Raw genomic sequence first — 26,911 nt, 5'->3', positions numbered from 1 at the left:
CCTGTATCCCTATTTAAAATTTTTAAATAGAGATTTTTGTTTTTTAAAGTCAGGTTCCAGTGGCTCAGATCTATAAGCTTAGCTACTTAGGAGACTGAGATCTGAGGATCACAGTTGGAAGCAGCCTGGACAAGGAAGTCCTTGAGACTCTTCTCCAATTAACTATCCAAACAAAACAACACAAAAAACAAACACAAACAAAATAATAAAATGAGCTAAGGCTCAAGCAGTAGAATCCTAACCTTGAAAATGCAGACATACAATATGAAATTAATGTAGAAATTTGATAAAATGGAAGGCATATATTGGTATATAGATCAGTGGTAAATCCCTTGCCTAGCAGGTAAGAAGTCCTTGTTTATTTCCAGTGTCAAAGAAAACAGAAAGAAAGAAAAAGAAAACTAGAAATTCAGCTAGTGTAATAGGTCGGTATTTTTGTTGTTACATGAGAAAAAAGACAGTAAATGAATAAAATATTTTCTTCAATTCATTTAAACAGAACCATGCATCTGGCTGGGCCTACCTGCATAACTGCTCAATCAATCTGCCTTGAAGACTTCCTTATGTGTGCCAAAAATGTGAAGATGAAGATGTAACTGGACTCTAGGTTCACAAGCTATTGCTTTGAGGATCAACAAATGCCAGGGATACCACCAAGTATGGATTTGCTCAGAATTCATTCGAACAATAAGACTGAAGTCAGCATGTTTATACTCAGGGGATTCACAGATGATTTTGAACTGCAAGTCATCTTATTTTTACTATTTCTAGCAGTCTATCTTTTTACTCTAGTAGGCAATTTGGGATTGGTGTTATTGGTAATAGTAGATTCTCGGCTACACAACCCCATGTACTATTTTCTGAGTGTGCTATCATTCTTGGATGCCTCCTATTCTAGCGTTGTCACACCAAAAATGTTGGTAAATTTCCTTGCAAAGAATAAATCCATTTCTTATGCAGGGTGTGTCACAGAAATGCTTCTCTTTGTGACTTTTGGAACCACAGAATGTTTCCTTTTGGCTGCTATGGCTTATGACCGCTATGTAGCCATCTACAACCCCCTCCTGTACTCGGTGACCATGTCAGCCAGAGTTTATCTGCCACTCATCATTGCTTCCTATCTTGGTGGCATTACACATGCATTGATACACACAGTGGCTACTTTTAGCCTGTCCTTCTGTGGATCCAATGAAATCAAGCATGTCTTCTGTGATATCCCTCCACTACTTGCTATTTCCTGTTCTGACACAAAAATAAACCAGCTTCTACTCTTCTACTGTGTAGGGTCTATTGAGATAGTCACTATTCTGATTGTCCTGGTCTCCTATGGTTTCATTCTTTTGGCCATTCTGAGAATGCGTTCAGCTGAAGGGAGGAGAAAAGTGTTCTCTACCTGTGGCTCTCACCTAACTGGAGTGTCCATTTATCATGGGACAATCCTCTTCATGTATGTGAGACCAAGTTCTAACTATGCCTTGGAGCATGACATGATCGTGTCGACATTTTACACCATTGTGATCCCCATGCTGAATCCCATCATTTACAGTTTGAGAAACAAAGATGTAAAGGAGGCAATGAAGAAATTATTGAAAAGAATTTGGTTCATCAATCAAGTGGATTTTTAAATATAAGAAGAATCGTCAAGTATGCTGATGGTACATCTACTCCTGTTTAATCAGATACTGGAGGAAATACAAATCTTGATTATATTACTAAAATATTTCCAAACAAACTATCATCAACTTTCTAATCTAACATGGTAGAAACTTCTGCCTATTTTGTCATTTGCATGTCAGAAATTTGTCCAAATTTATCTGAATTAATTAATCATCAATGGACAGGAATCACTCTGCTTGTTTTGCATAATTTGACTTTCATGGATTGTGCATTAAATGATTTATTCAGGATTTTCTGGCTTGAAATAGCTTACATCTGTACATTTCCAGAATCAATGGGATCCTATCACTCAGTCTTGCTCTGGTAAAATGTTGCTTCAATTGCCCTATTGATCCAAACATTAAATAAAGTAAGGTAGTCATTTCTGTATTTTCCCCTGTTTGACTCAAAACTAGAGTTTTCTCTTCCATTATTTAAATTTTTCTTCTCACTTCTGAATCACAGAAGTTACTAAAAGCCCTTGTGAAATTTAAAAGTGTAAACTGATACTGTATGTAGTGCTTACTGTGTGTGTACACCTCCAAGGATCACCAAAACCTAAGAAGATAGCTTAGACAACAAGCTAGAAATGACTATTGAACCTGGCTACTCCAAGATCAAAAGAGCATAATTGTTACTAGTCTTCATAATGTACACTAAATTTAAAAAAAAAAAAAAAACTTAAGTAATTACATTTCATTTGTTTTCTTTCTTTTTTAATTTAAATTTTTTGTACCAATGATGTATAAAGGGATTACATTTACATAAGTAAGATGAGTACATTATTTTGAATATTTTCCCTCATTTTCTCCCTCATTTTCTCCCATTTTCCCCCAAATTTCCCCCAACACACTTGAAAATTAATTTCCAATATAGTGTCTTGTATGTATCACTGTTGAATTGGTTTACCCTTTGTCAGATTCTGTGATTGTACTTTCCTTCTTAAATCAGATAGACTTATAAACAAGACAAAGGATTTAGAAATCAAAAACATTGACAACAGGGAATAAACCAAAGGAAAAATGAAAGAAAAAAGCAATAACTGCAAACAGAACAGTATGATTAAAAAAGAAATAAACAAACACCCAAACCTCTTGTTTCTATTTCGGCAGTTCATTTCAATAAGCATCGTTTTTATTGTAAAAATAGAGTACAGAGGGGTTACAATTACTTGGGCAAGGTAATGAGTATATTTCTTATCAAGCATTGTTGCCTCCTCCTTTGTTTCCCCTTACCATCCCTTCCCTTCTCCCCCCCACACCCCCACCCCTCCTACCCCACTAACACCACCCCTCTACCCCCCAGCAAAGTTGTAAAGTTCGTTTTTTGACATAACGTCTTGTATATCTCATTGTTGCAATGGGTCCACCTGTACCCCTATTTAAACAATGTGTTTTTTCCCTTCCCCTCCCCAAATTATACCAACATCAAATACAGTGAAAGCAGGGGTTATACCTTGGGGGAGGGACATACAAAGCAACAAATATGTCATCTTATAAATATGTTAGAAACAATCACAAGAATGAAAAAAAAACATTTGAATCCTTACCTTGGGGATCATTTCGCCTAACATCAACTTATCTGACAGTTTCTGCTTGCCTCAGACATATACGAGTTATTGCAAATAAGGGAAACCATGGGACCTATGTTTCTTTGGGCCTGGCTTACTTCACTTAATATAATTTTTTCCAAGTCTTTCCATTTCCTAACAAATGGGGCAATGCCATTCTTTCTGATGGAGGTATAGAATTCCATTGTGTATATATACCATATTTTCATGATCCATTCATCTCTGAGGGGCATTTGGGTTGGTTCTATATCTTAGCTATGGTAAAATAATGCTGCAGTAAACATAGTTTTGCTGGTAGCTTTCCTATGGTCTTGTTTGTAATCATTTGGGTAAATGCCTGAAAGTGGGATTGCTGGGTCATAGGGGAGGAACCTCCACACTAGTTTCCAAAGTGGTTAAACAAGTTTACACTCCCACCAACAATGCAGGAATGTTCCCTACTGTCCACCTCCCCTCCAGCTTCTGTTGAATTCTTGATTATAGCCATTCTAACTGGAGTGAGATGGTATCTCAATGTTGTTTTGATTTACATTTCTTTTATAGCTAGGGAGGTTGAACATTTCTTCATGTATCTATTGGCCATCCTCCTTTCCTTTTTGGACAAGTTTCTTTTTAAGTCTTTAGCCCGCATTTTTATTGGGCAGTTGTTTCTTTGAGGATTTGTTGTTGGTGGATTTAAGTTTTTGAGTTCTATGTATATTATAGATATGAGACCCTTGTTCATGGTATGGCTAGTGAAGATCTTCTCCCAATCCATGGGCTTTCTATTGATCTTGATACCCTAGGTCTGCTTGGCACAGGCCAAAATTTTCTTAATAGAGACCCAGAAACACAACAAATCAAAGAAAGGTTGGACAAATGGCATTGAATGAAATTGGAGAGCTTTTGCATGGCAAAGGACATAGCTAGCAAGATCAATAAGCATCATTTTGTATGGTCATTGCAGTATCATTTACTATAGCTAAGACATGGACTTAACCCAGATGTTCCTCAATAGATGAATGGATCAAGAAAATGTGGCATATACACACAAAGGAATTCTATGCTTCCATCAGAAGGAATGGCATTGCTCCATTCATAAGGAGATGGAAAGGCTCAGCAAAAAAACATATTAAGTGAAGTATTCCAGATGTCAAGAAACATAGCTTCTATGGTTTCCTTCATTTGTAATAATTAGTAAATATCTGGGATAGTCCTAGCAAAGGATGACACTAGTTCAATAGCTATGTTCTCTGACCATATAAAAAGATGAATATAGAAATCAACTCCAGGATATGGAAACAAGAAGGGTTTTTGTTTCTTTTAATGTATTGTGTGAAGTTATTTCTTTTTTATTTCTTTCCCCCCCTTTAGCCTATCATCTGTTATCACTGTTTTTGATTTTGGTACTGTGTATCTTGTATATATGTTTATCTGATTTGGGGAAGGAAAAGGGGATGACAAAATGGTGAGACAAAGGACAAAGAATGAAGTAATGCAACAGTGATTCTTACAAGACACTATGCTGGAAATGAACTTTACAACTTGGCGGGGATGGGGGATGGAGGAGGGAAGAAGGATGGGGGAAGAGAAAGTGGGAGAAAATGAAGGAAGGGATAACAATGTTCAACAAAAATGTACTAATTCTCTTACTTATGTCACGTAACCCCTCTGCACACATCACCTGTACAATAAAATAAAATTTTAAAACAAAGAAAGGAATACTATATGACACAGTTTTAAGATTGACAAGACTTTCTTTTTATGAATATTAGGTGTCCTTCAAGCACATATGTCATGATGGACAAACACAATATGCAATTTTAAAATGTTGCAGGAAATGTCTCAACATCATTGTAAAATGAATGACAGTTCTACAGAAATGTAGACTAATTATATAATTATTCTTACAGGCAGGCAATGACATGACTAAAAGGAATTGGTTTTAAGGATGAATTTAAAAGTACGTTACACATCGTTGTTATTTTAGTTGCCCAGTGAATACTCTCTTCTGCATGACTCGAAAGAAAGCATTCTTCACTTCCTTGTTCCTAAGACTATAAATGAGTGGGTTGAGCATGGGGATCACGATCGTGTAAAACACAGAAGCCACTTGATCCTTTCCCAGGGAGTAGGACTTCTTGGGTTTTAAGTAAGTGAAGATCATAGTGCCATAGAAAATGGTGACTCCCAGCAGGTGAGAGGCACAGGTGGAGAAGGCTTTCTGCTTCCCTGAGGTGGACTTAATTTTCAAAATAGTCGACAGAATGGACACATAGGACACAGATATTGTGATAAGGGACACCATTAGGGTAAAACCAGCAAAAATGAATATTACAATTTGAACCTCATATGTATCAGTGCAGGACAGTGCTAACATTGGGGTTGTGTCACAGAAAAAATGTGAGATTATATTAGAGTTACAAAACTTTAATCTACTCATACACACAGTGTTCACAGAAGAGTCCATGAAACCAATCAGGTAGGACCCCGTGATCAGGACCCGACAGAATCTTCTGGACATAATCACTGGATAGCGCAGAGGACTGCAGATAGCCACGTGGCGATCATAGGCCATGGAGGCGAGGAGAAAGCATTCTGCAGCACCAAGCAGGACAAAAAAGTACATCTGGGTGAAGCAGCCCAGGAAGGAAATACTCTTTGTGGAAGTCAGTAAGTTCGCTAGGGTTTTAGGGGTGATGACACTTGAGTAGCTGAGGTCAAGAAATGAGAGGTGAGTGAGGAAAAAATACATAGGGGTGTGAAGCTGGAGATCCAGGCGAATTATCATGATCATGCCTAGGTTGCCTAGCACACTAATCAGGTAAATCAGGAGAAACAACACAGACAGTGCCAGCTGCACCTCGCCAGAGCCTGTCAGTCCCATAAGGATGAAATCAGGATACTTTGTGTTATTCCAGGTTCTCATGGTGTGCTTATGGTCACTGTAAAGAAAAGAAAAGTGATACTTAGCTCCAATAAGTAAAGATTGTGTGTGTGTGTGTGTGTGTGTGTGTGTGTGTGTGTGTGCATTGTGATTTTCTGAATGGTCTAGTACTTTTATCCATAGCTTAGGCTGTCTCAAAGTTAATCACACATTTTTTACAATATGACTTAAACATTTACCATTATGTAGAAATATATGTATAAAATGACTTTTGCCGTGATATAAAAGAAGATAACTTCATCATATTAGAACTGACCTGGTCATATGCTAAATATATTCTTTACTGACACACTTGACCCCCAGAATTTTTATGCCATTCATTACATTATAACCCATGTACTTTAGATTAGGCAGAGTGAAGTGAACTCACATGACTTAGCTGAAGTCATTGACAATACATATTAAGTCTACGGTTATTGTTCATATAGTATGACTCCAAAGAGCATGTTCATACTATTTACTGTACTTTTATTTACAATCAGTTTAATGAGCCAAAGGCTTAAATGTACAATAGACCATAATGAAAATGGACTTAAATGTGTCCTGTATTACTGTGTTTATATTGTTGATAAATTCTAATAATCAATACTTCAATTGATTTACAATAGTATGCTTTTAGATCACATATAAACTTTATACCAGAAGATGTAATATTTCAGAATTAAATTACTTTAAAATGTACATTTTCTAAATAACTACATTGTAGTTCAGTTTCCACAAATCCTCACATCATTTAGAGTAAGGACCAAATGCATGAACATTCTTCTAATAAAGCCTCTGTAACAATTTATTTGCTCTATAACATTCTAAGTTTAAGAAAAATACTTACATTGAGCCAGAATTGGTGAAAAAAAAAGAGAGCTTCCCACAATAATGTATGCCAAAAGATGCATTGATCCCAGTTTTTGGCACAAATAGAATATGAATTCCGTGTAAGGGTTCAAAAATTCCATAATATAGGATTGTTTTTCCCTGACTTGAACATTTTTAAATTTGTGTGTGCACATGGCTTGTATTCTAAGGTAAATATACCAACTTAAATTTTGTCTTCAGATTTTGCAAATGGAAAGTGTTGCAGGAAGGTATGTCTCAAAAGAATTTTGAGTAGCCCGGTGGATATAAGCAAAGTGGGAGGTGGGGCTGACTCTCCTCTCTTCTCTGTTTGAGAAGTCCAGGGAGCCTTCTTCTTACTTAATAGGATTGGGGACCACACAACAGCTTGTCTGTAGGGACTAATTTCCTAGGAAAATTACTTGGCATGTGTTCAAAGGCAAAGCCTCAAGTTCTAACTGAACAAGTGTTTCCCCTTTTCACAAGGAAATTCCACTAGCACTTAATCTTACGTTGATGGAGAGTAATTTTATCAAAGTTGAAAAAATGGCACCTAAATACTAAGTTCTTTTTGTTGTGACAGAGGTTATCCTTTGTTTTGAACATAGTAAAAAGCAGACTGATTCTGAAAGTAAAGGTGTAAAGTAAATCATCTCAGAAGCCACATTTAGGTAGATGAAATATAGGAGTCTTTATTATACAGTCAGCAGGATGCAGACAGCCCACTGTTATGAAGGCCTGCAGCCCCTAAATACATATAACATGGTTAGGAAACAGACCAGAGAGGAAAGAAAGAACAAAACAATACCAATAAGCCAGTTCAATTGAGAGCCGAATTGGGACGCCATGATGACTTGAGATGAGCCAGGAGACAGAACACAGAACACGATCATGGCGACACGTGGCACAGAGCAATGGCTTCTAGAGTGATCCGTGCCTAAATAGGGGTGCAGGTCCACAGGAACTTCTGAGACCCAGGCACTGGACTGACAGGTTCAGTAACCTATCCAGTAACCTATCAGCCAATGGTCCGCCCCAGCCTCCAGAGATCTGGGCATGCCCATCAGGTGATAGGTAGGGGCATTTCCTTCCCCCAGCATGAAGACATCCCCCAGACACTACCATCCACCATGAGGCCAATATGGCACCAGCCAGACCTGACCTCCTGACTTCAAAGGGTCATCTCAATGGATGAAGTGATAGGGTGTTTGGGTGAGAATTAACTGTCTCCAACGTGTTGAAGCTTGAGGTTTTACCCATTAGGTTAGTAGGTAGCAAAAATCAAGGCCTCTCTGTGTCCCTCCCAAATGACTGGGCTATTTTGCAGAAGCTTCCCAAGTTTTGGATGGCATCACCCTTGAATTTGATTTTCTTTGTAATCTTAATCTAGGGCCTAGATGCAGCAGACCATCTGGGATTTAGAATAGGACAAGCATCCGGGTCATTTCTTCTTTCCCACTCTTCTAACCAGTAGGCCTACTCTAACCGCTGTTGCAATGCTTCTGCCTCTTCTATGTACATGTACAAAGGTTGGGGTGTATGTAGTGTAGTTTCCAAGCTAGGAAATGGAGGAGAAGACATATTTAAGAAAACAGGTAAAATCAACTCTGCCCGGGATGGAAAGCATTTTATCAATGAATTCTGTGTGGTTCTATTGTGAGTAAAATGTGTTCATTAAAACCAATTGACTTGCCTTCTCGCCCTCTGCGAAGGCACCTGGGAAGAGGCAGAGAACAATATGGCGGATGGTAAAGAGCTGAAGAAGAAGAGGAGGAGGAGAATAGAGGAGTTGCTGGTTGGGAACAAGGGCTTTTCCTGGTGGCTGTGGGGACACTGGAGCCTGGGACCGTCGCTGGAACCACATAAAGAAGTTCTTCGAGTCATCCTGACCCTTCACACAGCCTGATTTCGAACCTAGCCCTGAATCTCTCCAGTTTTTGTTAGCTACATGTGAAGCTCTAATCATTGGTGAAGGATTGAATCCTGCTTAGTCAAGCAAAGCACCTGGTTTGATCTCAAGCAGGTCATTCCCTCCTAAGCCCAAGGAGACAATAATAGTCTCTCACCCCAGGTAGAACATTCCACTCTGGACCTGGCCAAGGATACCACACATGGTCCCCACACCCCCACCCCAGGTGGAGCATTCCACTCTGAGCCTGGCCCTTGGACACTGCCCTTGGCCTCCAAGAGACCATAGCCCATTTTTATTTTCTGCTTCCTTGTTAAGCCTTATATAAGCCCACCCACCCATATAAGCCCACCCACCCATATATATATATATATATATATACATACATATATATACATATATATGTATATATATATTCTATGTATATACATAGAAAGAGAGTGACTAATTAGTTCAGGACAGAATGTCAGGTCTGGTGCTTGTAATCATTGTCATTACTGATACAGGAAACAATGTCTGCTGAGATTGTGAGCATATTCATTGTTTCTTAAGAGAAAGTAGACACCCCCTTTCATATGGATTTTGTTATAATCAAAGAACACATTCTTTCACTTTCCTATGAGCACCTTCATGTAAAGTAGATATGTCCTGTAATAGAAATGAGATTATGTTTTCAAATACATTAAATGCAGTACCCTGACAACTAGAGTATATCTCATAGGATACTTCTTGATTCTGATATTCATTTATTTGTGGCTGCCCAACAATAAATTAATTATTGCAAAGATTATCTTGTCTGTTATGATTTTTAAACAGTTATTATAGCTGAGTATCCTGTTCCTGAGTATGAAAAATATTTTCATGTATTTTTTTTGCCATATACACATTTAAGCCAAGACGTGACTGTTTAAAAATTTAATATTAAAAAATAAACAAAGATTTTTATTCTTTTCAAAACAAAAAATTAATATTTAAACAGTTATTGCTGATGTTTTTGCACTATTCATTAACAAAGTCATACATTGTCTAAAGATATATACAAAAAACTATTGAAAAAAAGTAAATGAAGACAATTCTAAATTTGTTAATATAATTTATTTCAATCATTTCTCTGGTTGTACAAAATATTTATTTTGAACATATTCAAATCATGCTCCCTTTGTAGCTAAGTTATTATAATAATCTGTGATTTATACATAATTATAAGCTTTATAAATATTATTTTATCTGTTGGTTTATTTATTTATTTATTTGTTTAGTCTACTTGCTAGCTTTTTCTTGCACTGATACGTCATCATATAGTAAGTGATGGATTTCATTTTGTGGCAACACAAGTAAGAAAAAACTCTCCTGTCTGGTTAGATAGTCTTACATGTTCATCTTTAACAATACTTGTGCAATTTTGTTCTATACTTAGACACCATCCTACTATTTTCTTGAACTTAACAAAAATCCAATAAAAGAAAAATGAGATCAACAAGAAAAAAACCAGGTGTCACACTGACAAATATCATTGGTTTACTTTTTAGGTTCATAATCAGGTCAGCATATATTTTAAATAATCAAGAAAGATTAAAGGTTGTGATAAAGCTTTATGGCAGAAACATGTCTATTATGAACAAAATTTGTCTAGTACGTAAATCAGCGTTTCTTAAAAAAATAGAGCCAGAAGCTGATGGTTCATGCCTGTAATTCTAGCTATTCATCGGGCTAAAATCTGAAATTGTGGTCAGAAGCCAACGTAGGCACAAAACACCATGAGACTATTACCTCCAATAAGTTACCAGAAAAGCCAGAAATGGAGTTATCTCTCAAGTGGTATGGCAAAATATTCTCCAGGACAACATTCAGACCCTGAGTTCAAGCTCCAGGACTGGCAAAACAAAAACACAAAAAAAAATAGAGAAGAAAGGAAGAAAAGAAGGAATAAAGAGATTATTTTTGAATGAGATAAATAAAACAAATATTCATTATTAATAATTTTCTCAACTGAACAAACTAAGGAGAATTTGAAAAATCTTAAAAGCTTCATAGTGAGAAACGGAATGGTGATTGTTGTAAATCTTATGCCATAAAGTATATATTCTCTAGATATAAAAATGACATTTTTGGGAAACTGTTTATTCTCCAGAAGTTCGGAAAATAATGCCCTGATCGGAATAATAAAAAAGACACCATTAATTCTCTATGTAATATATCTTTAATTATTTTCTCCCATATTTTCATTCAGATTTTAATGTAATGCAATCCAGTTTTTACTTTTATATGCTGAGCTCTTGGAGTCCTGATCAGGAAACAATTGCCTCTTATTTTGTTGAAAGTGTTCCTTTTGTTTTTTAATTGATATTTTTGTAAATATGATCTGAGGAAATAATTTTCAATATAAATCACCCTAGATAACGCTACTATTTTCTTGTATTTACTTCTAGTATCTTCTATTTCTTTATTCAATAGTTTTTAGTTTTATTTTAGAAGCATTGTTTTTTCTTGGAGATATACATTCCTTATTTTTTTAGGTCATTGAGAATGAGGTTTTTTCCCCCCTGATTTCAGAAACTAGTAAATTTATAAATTCATTATGTTTCTTGATACTTTGCTAAAAATATTTATTTTTTGCATATATGTTTTATTGTAAAGACACTGTAAGAGGGATTACAGTTACATGAGTAAGGTAATGAGTACATTTCCTATGCAGCACTGTTACCTCCTCCTTTGTTTTCCCCCTACCATTCATTCCCTATCCACCTTCCCAACTCCTCCCTCCCCCCACTCCTGCCCTGAAGTTGTGAAGTTAGTTTTCAACATAGTGTATTGTACATTTCATGGTTATAATGGGTCTATCTGTATCCTTATTTCAGCATTGTGTTATTTCCCTTCCCCTCCCCAAATTAGTAAAATGTATATACAAGATGCAAAGCACTTATATCTAAGAGTTTAACAATAAAAAATTAAGTATCTTTTAAGCATAGAATCTCTTAATCCAGGACTAATTTGGATTCTTCTTTCCAATTGTTACCCTATTAACTTTTTTTCTCTTGCCTTATTGCTGAGGCTAAAAATTCAAGTAGTCTATTTAATAAGAGATAGAGGGGAAACCCCATATCTCATTTTTACTTGTAAAGGAGTTACTTGCAGCTTCTCCACATTCAGTTTGGTTGAGATTGCGTATAATAATTAACCTTCATTATGTTTTCTGATGCCCCTTGTATTCCTGGTTTCTACATGATTTTTCATGAAAGGCATCTCAAAATATTGATTAAGACATTAATCAAAATTTTTTTCTTTCTCCTTTCATTTCATAGTTATGTCTTTTGCAAATATTTACTCCTCAGTGTGCAGTGTATTTCTTTTAGTCACAGATATATTTTCATTATAGGAAAAACATTCTTTATACAAATAGCCTATCACAAGTTCAGAGTTTGGTGTAAGATGTAAGAGATATGATGAGAAAAAACTCGATAGCATTGCCCATGGGTGACTAAGAACTTTTTGCTCCACCAAGATAGGAGTGGTGAGTAGACAAGAAGAAAGTCCATCCAGCGCTAGCAGTCCTGGCTGGGACCTTGCTGGTTTTGTAATCCAGCTTCCACTAGCAGAGAGCATCGGTAGGATATAGCAGCATACAGCAATAGGTAACACCTTCCAGTGTTATGGCTCTCACACAGGCATCGGGTGTTGCTACACAGCAGCAACTATTATGGCTTTCAAACTTCAGATGTCCAGATCCTCAGTGCTTAAGTCTTGGAAGCCTCTGGGATTTTCAGTCATCACAAGATGGAGATTCTTTCCCCCACCTGCCTCTTGCTTTGTTTTTGGTGGGATATGGGGCCTGAACTCTGGCCTAGGTGCTGTCCCTCAGCTCTTAGCTCAAGGCTAGCGCTCTACCACAGGAGCCACAACACCAGTTCTGGATTTTTCTGTTTATGTGGTGCTGAGGAATCAAACCCAGGGCCTCATGCATGCAAGCAAGCACTTACCACTGAGCCACCTTCCCAGCCATTATCTGGCCCTTTGTGACTTGCTCTTTTCAGCTTTAGCTTAGCATTATCTCTCATCTTCTCTCAATTTCTGCCATCTCTTGCTATGTCTGCTATATAGATTTCTTTTTTTTAATTTAAATTTAAATTTTTTGTGAACATACTGTACAGAGGGGTTACAATTACATGGGCAAGATAATGAGTACACTTCTTATCAAGCATTGCAGCCTCCTCCTTTGTTTACCCTTCCCATCCCTTCCCAGCCTCGCCCCCGCCCCAATCCTCCCCCCCACCCCTCTGCACGAAAGTTGTAAAGTTTTCGACATGACAACTTGTACTTCTCATAGTTGCAATGGGTCCACCTGTATCCTTAAACGACTTGTTTTTCCCCTTCCCCTCCACAAATTATACCGACATCAAATACAGTGAAAGCAGGGGTTATGCTGTGGGGGAGGGACATACAAAGCAACAAAGAAATAGTCTTATAAATGCATTAGAAACAAATGCATGAAAGAAAAAAAACATTAAAATACATATTTCTTCCACTAGCATCTCCATGGAACTCTTAGACTGCATCTTACCACTACTGCTGTTGTCACCCCGTTACCACTGCCTCTGCCACCACAGGTGCAGTTCTGTTACTGCTTCCTTTGGATGTCTCTGTTGTTGAAGATGCAGTCACTATTTGCATCCTTGGCTCTAAGGCTGTCCCTGTTATCCATCCTCACTGTTATTTTGCTATCACTATTTCACCTAGCAGCTCTCTGGCTGGCTCTGCCTCCACCATTGTCATTATTTCAAGTATTGGATTGGCACTTACTACCTTCTCTACTTTCATTTTTCCTTATTACTCTTACCAGCTTAAATGATGAGCATTAAAGATGCTGAAGAAAAAGAATACTAGAGAAAAACTTTTGGGGGTGAGTCTAATGTTGAGGCTACAGAAGGAGGCATGATAGGATATCTCCTGACTAATTCACAGAGTGCTGAGAAGTCTATGGCATAGATAGAAAGAAGGGGTGACAAAGGTGTCTGTACCAATGGTCTGGGTAAATAGCTGTAGCAAACATTTAGGAGGAGGGAAAATAAAGAAGGGAGGAAGGAAGGAAGGAAGGAAGGAAGGAAGGAAGGAAGGAAGGAAGGAAGGAAGGAAAGAAGGAAGGAAGGGAGGAAGGAAGGGAGGAAGGAAGGAAGGAAAGAAAGAAGGAAAGAAGGAAGGAAGGAAGGAAGGAAGGAAGGAAGGAAGGAAGGAAGGAAGGAAGGGAGGAAAGAAGGTGATAAATATAATGCATATTAAAAATTTTTAATTAGAGTTTTAAAACAATATTAAATTTGGCATTATTTAAACTTAATATACTCAAAGTATTTATTAAACATCAAATAAAACATTACATAAACCAGTGATAAAATTCAGTATTGAATGAATTATAAAAATCACATGGCTGCATTTAAAAATTTTATGTTCCAATTGTTACAAAAGTTTAAGAAAATTAAATTCTTGAACAATAGAAGCTTTCTTTCTTTCTTTCTTGTCAGTCATGGGGCTTAAATTCTGGGCTTGGGTGCTGTCCCTGAGCTCGTCACCTCAAGGCAAGTGCTCTACTACTTGAGAAACATTGCCACTTGTGGTTTTCTCATGGTTTATTGGAGATAAGCGTCTCACAGACTTTCCTGCCTGGGCTGGCTTTGAACCATGATCCTCAGATCTGAGTATCTCAGCCTCTGGAGTAGCTAGGATTACAGGCGTGAACCCCCTGCGCCCAGCTTAGAAGTATACTTTCTAAGCTAAGCTTTAAATATCATAAGCCATTTAAGCTTAAATTCTAGGCTACATAGAAAGAAGTTTAAAATAAAGAAAATCTTAGAATTCTACTCAACCAAAGTTCACAGGATGCTACCAAACCTAAAATCATTGTCAAATCTTTCACTTTACAGATTTTTTAATTAAAAATTTAAAAGAGAAACAAGGTGCTGATGGATCACACTTATAATCCTAGTTACTCAAGAAACTGAGCTATGATGACCATCGTTTGAGGCTAGCTAAAAAAGGAAAATGTATGATATTCTTATATCCAATTAGCCATCAAACAGTTGTGGAGTTGTGGCTCAAGTAGTAGAGTGCTAACATTAAGCAAATATTATGTCTCAGGAACCTGTCTCTTAGTTCAAGCCCCAGTACACACGTTCAAGCCCCAGTACACACACACACACACACACACACACACACACACACACACACACACACACACACACACAATGAAAATCAAGCATCAACTTAGAGTCTTATTTTGCAGTATATTATAAATCCAGAGGAATCTGTAGAAAGATAACAACACTATTTACCAAAGCTTTCTGATTTTTTCACACAAAGTTGTGTTTTTCAATATTTAATAGGTAAACATATGAAAAGATAACTGCATGCAGATTTCTTAGTTGTTAAGTTTATAGTAGTTCAGAGCTAATGATTTAAAACACACATTCTTTTTGCTAATTTCAAGCTAAATAACATTCATCTTAGAAGTTTTACTGATAAAACTATTGTCAAAATCACACTTTTAAATAAATTCAGAAGGTTTTATATGTGAAAAGACTGAAGATTTCATTCCTCATGACATACACTGACATATGTTCAAAATTATTTATTTGAATTGGATGCACAGTGATCAAGGTTTTTCAGTGTTTAACTTCCTTAACAAGTTTAAACTCTTTTCAGTTTGACTCCAACATTAACATATACAATTTTATTTTTCTCTAATTTAATTCTACTTTATCACTTCATTGCATTCTAAATACAAATGATTCAGCTGTTTATTATTTTCTTGTACAAGGATTTTTGTATTGCTGAATTACATTCAAGCTGGGTGCTGGTCGTTTATGCCTGTAATCTTACTTACTCAGGAGGCTAAGTATTGTGGCTAGAAGCCAGCTAACATGAGGGTTCTGTTTCCAATAAACCATCAAAATACTGGATGCATGGTAAGTGGTAAACCACAGCTTTGAGCAAGGGAGTTGAATGAGCGTGGAGGTCTTAAGCTCTAGCTACAGCAGAGCAAGAAGTAGTGTGTGAAACACTAATGGTATTCTTCAAAAAATATTTTTTTCAATTTTTGCATAAGTGTAAGTTTTGCAAAAATGGCCAATATTATGATTATGATCTTTAACTTTATTATATACATCATCTGATCACATATATTGAAAATATTGATGTATTTTACATAGCTGAAGAAATGATTAAACTTTCAGTAATTCATTAACAGTTACACAGCTAAGAAATCATTGCTTATTATGAAAAAAAGAGAAAAGACTGGCATCTGGAACCAGTAATATGCATATATGTGCATATATATTAATTCATAATAAAATTCCTTAAAATTGAAGTATGCATAGAATACTGTTTGACATCGTTTTAAAAATTACACATGTCTAGATGGAGATGGTGTTGCTTGTTTTTGCTTTTTCATTTTTTTTGTAAAGTGTGTGTTTTTACTGTCTTGAGGAGGTTAAGAGGGTTACAGAGGGGCTGAGAAGGTGGCTCAGTGATAGAGTGCTTGCCTTGCATGCATGAGGCCATGGGTTCGATTCCTCAGTACCACATATGCAGAAAAACCTGGGAGTGGTGCTGTGGCTCAAGTGGTAGAGCGCTAGCCTTGAGCTGAAGAGCTGAGGGACGGTGCCCAGGCCCAGAGTTCAGGCCCCACGACTGGCAAAAATAAAAAAATAAAAATAAAAAAGAGGGATACAGAAATGAAGGGATAAGGGAGAGCAAATGCAAATATGTTACTCAGTAGACATTATGTTGAAAATGAACTATGCAACTTTTGGGGGAGATAAGTAAGTGAGAGGTAAAGGAGGAGCTGACCTTGTACAAAAAGAAATAGGCAGCCGGCGCGCTAGTGGCTCAAGCCTGTAATCCTAGCTACTCAGGAAGCTGAGATCTGAGGATTATGGTTCAAAGCCAGCTTCGGAAGGAAAATCTGTGAGACTCTTGTCTCCAATAAACCACCAGAAAACCAGAAGTGGCGTTGTGGCTCAAGCGGTATAGTGCTGGCCTTGAGCTGAAAAACTGAGGGATGGCACCCAAGCCCAGAGTTCACGCCCAGGACCAAACAAACAAAAAAAGAAAGAAGGAAAGAAAGAATGAGAGAAAGAAAGAAAGAGAGAAAGAAAGAAAGGAAGGAAGGAAGGAAGGAAGGAAGGAAGGAAGGAAGGAAGGAAGGAAGGAAGGAAGGAAGGAAGGAAGGAAGGAAGGAAGGAAAGGAAAAAGGAAGGAAAAAAGGAAGGAAGAAAAGAAATAGGCTTATTACCTCACTTATGAAACATTAACTCCTCTTTAAAACAGATTAATTTTAACAAAATTTAAGAAAAACAATTATACATAAAAACCCTTATGTTACACAGGTGTTTCTCTTAAGATCACATTTATTTATTTAATTTTTTAAAGATTTCTTTGATACTGGGTTGAACTCAGGGCATTATGCTCGCTCCTGCTTGGCTTTTTTACTCAAGAAAATTTCTTTGGAGGGACAACTCACAGATTTGTCTGCAAAGGCTGACTTCAAATGGCAATCCTCTGATGTCAGAGACTTGAGTACCTATTACAGTTATTAGCCATGGTGTCAGGGTAAAATGGAGGTTACAGTAAGAATTCTAACTCCTGTATGTACCACATGTTAGTCATTTTGATAATTTACACATACCCAAACACTCACATATATATATATGCATATATATGTATATGTATATATATATATATATGTGTATATATACATACACACATGATGGTATTATCACATGATATATGACTTTGAATTACAATAGGACTCTCTAATAGCATATACCCAGGAATCTGTAAAAACATGCTTCAATAAATGAAATAGAATTTTACTATGAAAATATTAGTGAGTTTCATTTTTTTGAGAAAACTAAGGGAATTTTAAACAAGTAAACTAGTGAAAGATGAATTTACACATTTCAAATCATTGTCTTCGTTGCAAGGATCCTCCTCTCTTCTGCACAACTTAAAAAAATTTCACTTCCTTGTTTCTAAGACTATAAATTAGTGGATTCAGCATTGGGAATACAATCGTCTAAAATTGGAAATACATCACAGAAAAAGTGATGAATTACATTGGAATTGCAGAAAGACAATCTGGCTATAGAGAGCAAAATGAAAGAACAATCCACAAAGCCAATCATGTAAGTGTCAGAAATGAGGGCACAGCATTGTCTTGAGGACAGTATAACAGGATATTGTAGAGGATTACAGATAGCCACATAGTGATCATAGGCCATTGCAGAGAGGAGAGAAATTTCAAAACTAGCAAAAAAGGCAAAAAGGTACAACTGTATGAAACAACCCAAGAATGTGATACTCTTTGTAGAAGTTTGTAAGTTCACTAAAACTTTTAGGTGTGATGACACTAGAGTACCTGAGGTCAATGAATGAAAGGTGAGTGAGAAAAAAATACATAGGCTTGTGAAGTTGATGATCCAGACACATTATCATGATCATGCCTAGGTTTCCCAGCACAGTAATTAAATCACTCAGGAGCAAAAACAGAGAAGGCCAGCTGGATTTTTGCAGAATCTGTCTGCCCCATAAGAATGAAGTTGGGCACATCTGTGTTGTTCCTGCTTCTCACAGTGTGCTGATAAACACTGTTGAGAAATGAGAAGAGATTCCCAAATGAGTTTTCTTTATATGAGACATCCAGCATTTTTTCAGTACCCTAGGTTTTGTCACAGTTAATTACAAAGTTATGTAGTATGACAGAAATTTAATCATGAAGCCTAAATAATGGTATATAATTACATTTAGACATGTTAAAGCTAAAAGTAACATTCTCCACATATATTAGTATTTTTCAACCTAATATGTTTTATGGGTTATTTTATCATTATTGTTATTTTTATCATGTAATTGTCCAAATGGGTTACAAGTCCCTTAGTCAAATTATGAGTAAAATGCTTCTTTTTCAATGTCACCCCTTTCTCTTTCTCCAATTTCCCATTTCAATGTCAATCTTCAAATAAATTTACCGTCTTAAGGATACTTACTCTGAACAACAGTTGGTCAGAAGAAAAGTTCTTCCAAAATTGTGAGCCAAAATTTTCTATATCTCACTTTAAAAGACTCCATTCCTGCAAGGTACTAAACAGTTCTCTAATTTAACATTTGTTTTTTTTTTCCTGTAGTTTTCACACTTCAATTGCATTTAGTTATTTTTGTTATGAAATAAATCAAAACTCAAAAACCTTTCATCAGGCTGCTCAAAATAAGTGTGGAAAGCAACACTGAGTGAAAATTCTTTCAAAAGACATAGATATATGTGAAAGCAAATTTTTGAAATTTGTTTACAAAGTAGCAGAATACAATAAAGATTGAAAGATTTAGTAACGAATTTTAGTTTTGAAATTAAAGGAATCTATTCAATAATGAACTGCTAAAATAGACAAGTTAAGGTGTTTATTTTATTACTTTTCTTTTTTTTTATTGTGAAAATACAGAGTGGTTACAATTACATGGGCAAGATAATGAGTACATTTCTTATCAATCATTGTTGCCTCCTCCTTTGTTTACCCTTCCTATCCCTTTCCCCCCTTGCCAAAGTTCATTTTTGTGAGGAATTTGAACAAAGGGATTCATGTTATAGCAAGGGTATTATATTCACACTCAGAAGATATTTAGGAAAAAATAAAATAAATTTTTAATAAAACATTAGACCTTAGATTTGTAGTTACTTCACAAAATGATAATGGTTGGATTTAAACAATCTGTGTAATTTGTTCTTGTTATAAACTTCAAAACCAAAAAATATAAGAAAAGGAACTTTATTACTAAAAATATAACCTTTAATATTAGGGAAAAATAAAAAATGCATTTCTAAAATATGTAGTGAAAAAATGAAAATTAGGGAAATATCAGTATTCAACTAAATGGGATCTTATGAGATGTTACAAACTCAAAGATTTAAAAAAATTTTCGGATTATATCTCTTTTTAAAATATTATGAGGGCAATCCCAACACTTAATTCAAGAATTTATAAATTATATTCCATTAACCTAAGAAAATGGGTTAATACAATGAAGCAGACTCTATATGTTACTGAATAATGGTCCTCAAATGTTTTCCAGATGCCCACAGGAAAAATGTTACTGAAAGAAGATTTCATAATGGAAACCTCACAACACCTCAGTCTCAACGTTGACAGAATGAGTGGTACATTCGCCCGTTTATTAAGACCATGTTTATCCCACAGCTTTTTTTGTCACATATAGTGAAAATATGGATTTATCTTATATTGCTGAATACATGACAAATTTTTCAGTCATTTGTTAACTGTTAAGTAGCTATGAAATCATTACTTATTAAGACAAGACTGGCATCTGGAACTATTAATGTGCATGTATATGTTCATTCATAATAAAATTCCTTAAAATTGAAGTATGTATAGAATACATTATGACATAGTTTTAAGAATAACACAAGTCCAGATAGAGATGGTGATGAGTCTTGTTGCTTTTTTCTTTTTTTTTCTTGATTGTTTTTACATGTCTTTTGAGGAAGACAAGAGGGGTGCAGAATACGAGGGATAAAGGGTGAACAAAGGCAACCATGGTACTCAGTGGACATTATATGGAAAATGAGTTATGCAATTGTGGGGGAGGAAACTGAGAGAGAGGGGAAGGAGCTGACACTGTACAAAAAGAAACATGCTCACTACCTGACTTATGAAACAGGAACTCCTCCGTATCAATAATAACATTAATATTTAAGAAAAAGTTACACTTAAAATCCTACATTATGCAGATATCTTCCTTAAGATCACATCTATTTACTTTTAGCATTCTTAAGTTTACTTTGATACTAGGGCTTAATCACAGGGTATAATGCTCTCTTCTGCCTGGCTTTTACAGTCAAGATAAGTTCTTTGGAGAGACAACTCATAGATTTGTCCTCAATGGCTGACATCAATGGAAATCCGGTAATCTCAGCCTCCTAAATACATATTACAGGTGTTAGCCATGGTGCCAGGGAAAAATTGAGGTTACACTAAAGATTCTAACTACTGTATGCACCACACTACAATGATTTTGATAATGTATACATGCATAGGACCCAGAAACACATATACACAGACATATACATATATGTAAACAAGTCTTATCACATATTATATGAGATTAAATAGTAATACTAATCTCTAACAGCACATAAACAGAAATGCATACAACTTGGTTATATAAACAAAATAGATTTTTACTAGGAAAATATCAGTGAGTTTCAATTTTTTGATAAAAACCACGGAAATCTTAAACAAGTAAATCAGTAAATGAATAATTTACACATTTTAAATCACAGTTATTTTAGTTGCCAGGTTCCCCCTGTCTTCTGCATGACTCAAAAGAAAGCATTATTCACTTCCTTGTTCCTAAGACTATAAATCAGTGGGTTGAGCATGGGGATCACAATCGTGTAGAACACAGAAGCCACCTGATCCTTTCCCAGGGAGTAGGACTTCGAGGGTTTTAAATAAGTAAATCCTGTTGTGCCATAAAAAATGGTGACCCCCAGCAGGTGGGAGGCACAGGTGGAGAAGGCTTTCTGCTTTCCTGAAGTGGACCTAATTTTTAGAATAGTTGACAGAATGCACACATAGGACCAGGACATTGTGATAAGGGACAGGAACAGGGTAGAACTACCACAAATGTATACTACAATTTGAGTGGTGTATGTATCATGGCAGGACAGAGCTAAAATTGGAAATATATCACAGAAAAAGTGTAGGATCACATTTGAATTGCAGAAAGTCAGTCTGGCTATAGACAGCACATTGAAAGAAGAGTCCACTAAGCCAATCATGTAGGAGCCAGCAAGGAGGGCCCAGCAGAGTCTTGAGGACATGATTACAGGGTACTGTAGAGGATTGCAGATAGCCACATAGCGATCATAGGCCATTGCAGAGAGGAGAGAAATTTCAGAACCAGCAAACAAGAGAAATAGATACAACTGTGTGAAACAGCCCAGGAAGGAAATACTCTTGGTAGAAGTCAGTAAGTTTGCCAAAGTTTTAGGTGTGATGACACTTGAGTAGCTGAGATCAATGAATGAGAGGTGAGTGAGAAAAAAATACATAGGTGTGTTTAGCTGATGATCCAGACAAATTATCATGATCATGCCTAGGTTTCCCAACACAGTAATCAGGTAAATCAGGAGAAACAGCACAGAGAGGGCCAGCTGCATCTCTGCAGAATCTGTGAGTCCCATAAGGATGAAGTAGGGCACCTTTGTGTTGATCCAGCTTCTCATAGTGTGCTGATGGACACTGCTGAGAAAGGAGGGGGAGTCCTTAGCTCAAGTGATTCCCAAATGAATTGCCTTTATATGAAAGGTCCCAGATTTTTTTCAGTACCCTAGGTTGTACCATCAATAATCATAAAGTTATGTATTATGACATAAATTTAGTCATGATGTCTAAATAATGATATAAAATTACATTTAGGTATGTTAAAGCTAAAATTAACTTTCTTCACTTCATCTTCTAATTTGCTATAGCCTTGATAGAAATATTTAAACAATACAAAAATGCTAAAGCCTGCATATTACTATTTTTTAATCAGATAAGTTTTTATGGCTTTATTATTATTGTTATTGTTGCTATGTATTTGTACTAAAGGGTTGGGATTCCGTAAGTCAGATTATGCGTATAATGCTTCTTGGTCAATGTTACCCCTATATTTTTCTCCAATTTCCAGTGTCTATCTTCACGTAAGTTTACCATCTTAAGATGAACTTACTCTGAACAAGAGTTGGTCCGAAGAAAACTTCCAGAATTGTAAGCCACAATTTTCTAATTCTCCATTTAAAACATCTCATTACTGTAAACATTGCTGTTGTATAACACTTGTTTTCTTTCCTGTAGTTTTTACACTTCAATTACATTCATTTATTTTTGTTGTGAAATAAATTAAGACTCAGAAACCTTCATCAGGCTGCTCAAAAGTGTTTCCCAGAAAAGTATATCTCTAAAGGATCCCAAGGAGCTACTGTAAGAGCAGTGTGTGCTTCTACTCCCCGTGTGATGGGTCCAGGGTGCCATATTTAATGGGTTCTGTTGTTAAGCAATGCTTTGTCCTCCACAGCAAGCAGTTCCAAGGAAAGTTACTTGGCACATTTTCAAGGACAAATTTTCAAGTGCTAAATCTGCATGAGCTTTTCACATAGGAGCTCCACAATAAAGAGGAAAAATCAGCTGATCTCTTTTGATTCATTGCTTTTATAATGTCACTTTTTGCTAATGCTAATTAATAATGAGTTAGATAACAACACTGAAATAGTTGAAGAATAAGGAAAAGATTCCTGTGAATCTTGAATTGAGTGATCATAAAATTAATTTTTCTTCAAATATGTATGCAAACTATTCCCTTAAGAAAGTGTGCTCATTTCCTAATATTTTAAGAGATAATTTATTGTTGTTAGTATGAAGCTATCCTTAAGTATTACATAGATACCAATGAACTTTTGGAAGGCAGTGCTGTTTTGGAAGACAGAGAATGTTTCTAGTCTTGGAGACAAGGAATCCAGCATCAAAGTATGTGACAAGCAAGTAACTTTAAGACCAAGCATAGCTCAGGGTGATTTCCTGTGTCACCTGACTATGCTTGCTGAATGCCGAATCACCTGACACAAATTAATCTTCTGCACTATTTCCCAACTAATATTCATCAACCTTATAGATGTGATGATGGCCAAAGAGCTTCTTAGATTATTTTATCCTAAGGAAATCAAAGTGTGATCATAGGCTTTGGATCTATTTTAAATTTAAATTATAAATAAAGTTGAATTTTATCAAAGGCTTTCTCCATAACCATTGAGGTAATTGAGTAATAATGACTGTTTATTTGATTTATACACTATAGTATGTAGTGATCTGTGAATATTCATCCAACCTTGTTAGAAATATCATGATTCCATGAATATAGCAATTGGTAAATCATTTTATTACCAACAAGCAATCAAAGAATATTCCAGAAAAAGATAAATGCTTAGTAAATATTATTCTCAACATTGAACATAAATATATTGTAATGATAAAAATATATTGTATATAGCATAGTAAGGAAAATAATATTGACTGAAAAGTCTTTCTAATGATGAAGGAAAATTTTCAAATACATTAAGAAAGTAGCTCAATATAGTATATACTGAAATATTTAATAAAGAACTTGAAATTACAAAAATCTTAAATAATTAAAATTGCTAAAATTGACAAATTGAGGTTTTGTACTTTATTAATTTTTTTTAGTTTATTGGCAGTGTGTAGTGTGAATGAAGCAATTCAGTTTGTAGTAAGTATATAGTTAGACTCACAAGGCATTAAGAAAAAATTCAGTTCTACTTTATATATATATATATATATATATATATTAAAACATTTTAGACCTTAGTTTTGTAGTTACTTTATAAAATTATAATGGCTTTATTTAAAATCTGTGTAATTTGTGTTTTGAATCTTTAAACAAGAAAAATAAGAAAAGCATTTGTAATTGTTACAAATTTTAAAACAAGAAAAATAGGAAAAGGAACTCTACTTGTACAAACTATACTTTAATATTAGAGAAAAAAATGAAAATAGCAATTCCTAAAGATACAGATAAAAGCTGAAAATCAAGGAAAATTTAGTGTTTAACTAAACTGGAATTTATTGGATGCCACAAAACCTAAAGTTTTAAATTAAATATTGGCTTTATATCTCTATTTGCAATTCCAACAATGGCAAATCAAACACTTAATTCAAAAGTTATTTTTAAAATATGTTACAAAATTGAGAGAACAGCTTATGCGATGAAAAAGACTTGATACGTTTCTAGATACATGGTCCTCAAATGTTTACCAGATGCCTATAGAAGGTTGATTTCAACATTTTGATCATCTATACATGCATATGACCCAGGAACACACACATACAGGCAAATATATATATGTATTTATTTATTTATTTATTTATATATTGTCTTTTCATATATTATATGAATTTAAATTTAAATTTAAATTGCAATAGGGATCTCAAACAACATATACACAGAAAGGTACAAACATCCTTAGATAAACAAAATAGATTTTGCTATGAAAGTAACTATGTTTCAATTTTTTTTAGAAAAACCAAGGCAATCTTAAACAAGTAAAACAGCAAATGAAAAATTTACACATTTCAAATAATAGTTATTTTAGTTGTCAGGTTCCCCCTATCTTATGCATGACTCGAAAGAAAGCATTCTTCACTTCCTTGTTCCTAAGACTATAAATGAGTGGGTTGAGCATGGGGATCACGATCGTGTAAAACACAGAAGCCACTTGATCCTTGCCCAGGGAGTAGGAATTCCTGGGTTTTAAATAAGTAAACACTGTTGTGCCATAAAAAATGGTGACCCCCAGCAGGTGGGAGGCACAGGTGGAGAAGGCTTTCTGCTTTCCTGAAGTGGACTTAATTTTCAGAATAGTTGACAAAATGGACACATAGGACCAGGACATTGTGGTAAGGGACAGTAACAGGGTAGAACTACCACAAATGTATAATACAATTTGAGTGGTGTATGTATCATGGCAAGACAGAGCTAAAATTGGAAATACATCACAGAAAAAGTGTAGAATCACATTGGAATTGCAGAAAGTCAGTCTGGCTATAGACAGCACATTGAAAGAAGAATCCAAAAAGCCAATCATGTAAGTGCCAGCAACAAGGGCACAGCAGAGTTTTGCTGACATTATAACAGGATACTGCAGAGGATTGCAGATGGCCACATAGCGATCATAGGCCATTGCAGAGAGGAGAGAGATTTCAGAACCACCAAACAAGAAAAAAAGATACAACTGTGTGAAACAGCCCAGGAAGGAAATACTCTTGGTAGAAGTCAGTAAGTTTGCCAAAGTTTTAGGTGTGATGACACTTGAGTAGCTGAGGTCAATGAATGAGAGGTGAGTGAGAAAAAAATACATGGGGGTGTGAAGCTGGTGATCCAGACAAATTAACATGATCATGCCTAGGTTTCCCAACACAGTAATCAGGTAAATCAGGAGAAACAGCACAGAGAGGGCCAGCTGCATCTCTGCAGAATCTGTGAGTCCCATAAGGATGAAGTAGGGCACCTTTGTGTTGTTCCAGCTTCTCATAGTGTGCTGATGGACACTGCTGAGAAATGAGTGGTGATCCTTAGCTCAAGTGATTCCCACATGAATTGACTTCATATGAAACGTCCAAGATTTTTTCAGCACCCTAGGTTGTGCCATCATTAATCATAAAGTTACATATTATGACATAAATTTATTCATGAAGTCTAAATAATGGTATAAAATTACATTTAGATATGTTAAATCTAAAATTAATTTTCTCCATACCATCCTCCAATTTGCTAAAGGCTTTATGGAAATATTTAAACAATACAAAATGCTAAAGCACCTATGTTACTCTTTTAAATCAGTTCACTTTTTTGGCTTTATTATTATTATTGTTGTTACTATGTATTTGTACTAAAGGGATAAATTTCATGAGTCATTTTATGAGTATAATGCTTCTCGGTCAATGTTACACCAATATTTATTCTCGAATTTCCCATCTCAGTGTCTATCTTCAAGTAAATCTAACATCTTAAGGATACTTACTCTGAACAACAGTTGGTCAGAAGAAAACTTCTTCTAAAATTGTAAGCCCAGATTTTCTAATTCTCTGTTTAAAACATCGCATTCTTACAAGGTACTAAACATTGCTATAGTATAACATTTGTTTCCTTTCCTGTAGTTTTTACACTTCAATTGCATTCAGTTATTTTTGTTGTGAAATAAATTAAAACTCAAAATACTTTCATGCGGTTTCTCAGAAGAAGTTTTCCAGAAAGGTATATCTCTAAAGAATCCCAAGGAGCTACTGTAGGAGCAGTGTGTGCTTCCACTCTCAGGCTGATATACACATGGTGCCATATTTAATGGTTGTGGTATTATGCAATACTGTTGTCATCCACAGTAACCAATTCCATGGAAGGTTAC

At 35.6% G+C, this 26,911-nt stretch overlaps 4 protein-coding genes across 4 annotated transcripts; 1 reads left to right on the top strand and 3 right to left on the bottom strand.

Moving 5' to 3' along the window:
* The first annotated feature begins 638 nt into the window (after positions 1-638).
* LOC122104754 (olfactory receptor 1094-like) lies at positions 639-1,625 on the top strand. The gene has a single exon (XM_042675690.1). It carries the CDS (start codon positions 639-641, stop codon positions 1,623-1,625), a length of 987 nt encoding a protein of 328 aa, XP_042531624.1.
* A 3,561-nt stretch (positions 1,626-5,186) lies between these two features.
* On the bottom strand, positions 5,187-6,134 carry LOC122105254 (olfactory receptor 8H1-like). Its single transcript, XM_042676411.1, has one exon. It carries the CDS (start codon positions 6,132-6,134, stop codon positions 5,187-5,189), a length of 948 nt encoding a protein of 315 aa, XP_042532345.1.
* Positions 6,135-21,271: 15,137 nt separating this feature from the next.
* LOC122105276 (olfactory receptor 8H1-like) lies at positions 21,272-22,180 on the bottom strand. Its single transcript, XM_042676439.1, has one exon. The coding sequence runs from the start codon at positions 22,178-22,180 to the stop codon at positions 21,272-21,274; it is 909 nt and encodes a 302-aa protein (XP_042532373.1).
* A 2,925-nt stretch (positions 22,181-25,105) lies between these two features.
* Positions 25,106-26,041, bottom strand: LOC122104753 (olfactory receptor 8H1-like). Its single transcript, XM_042675688.1, has one exon. The coding sequence runs from the start codon at positions 26,039-26,041 to the stop codon at positions 25,106-25,108; it is 936 nt and encodes a 311-aa protein (XP_042531622.1).
* Between the last annotated feature and the right edge of the window lie 870 nt (positions 26,042-26,911).

The sequence above is a fragment of the Dipodomys spectabilis genome, unplaced genomic scaffold, assembly GCF_019054845.1.
Source record: "Dipodomys spectabilis isolate Male_0828 unplaced genomic scaffold, ASM1905484v1 ptg000030l, whole genome shotgun sequence".
Taxonomy (NCBI): Eukaryota; Metazoa; Chordata; class Mammalia; order Rodentia; family Heteromyidae; genus Dipodomys; species Dipodomys spectabilis.
This window is presented reverse-complemented; position numbering and strand designations above follow the sequence as displayed.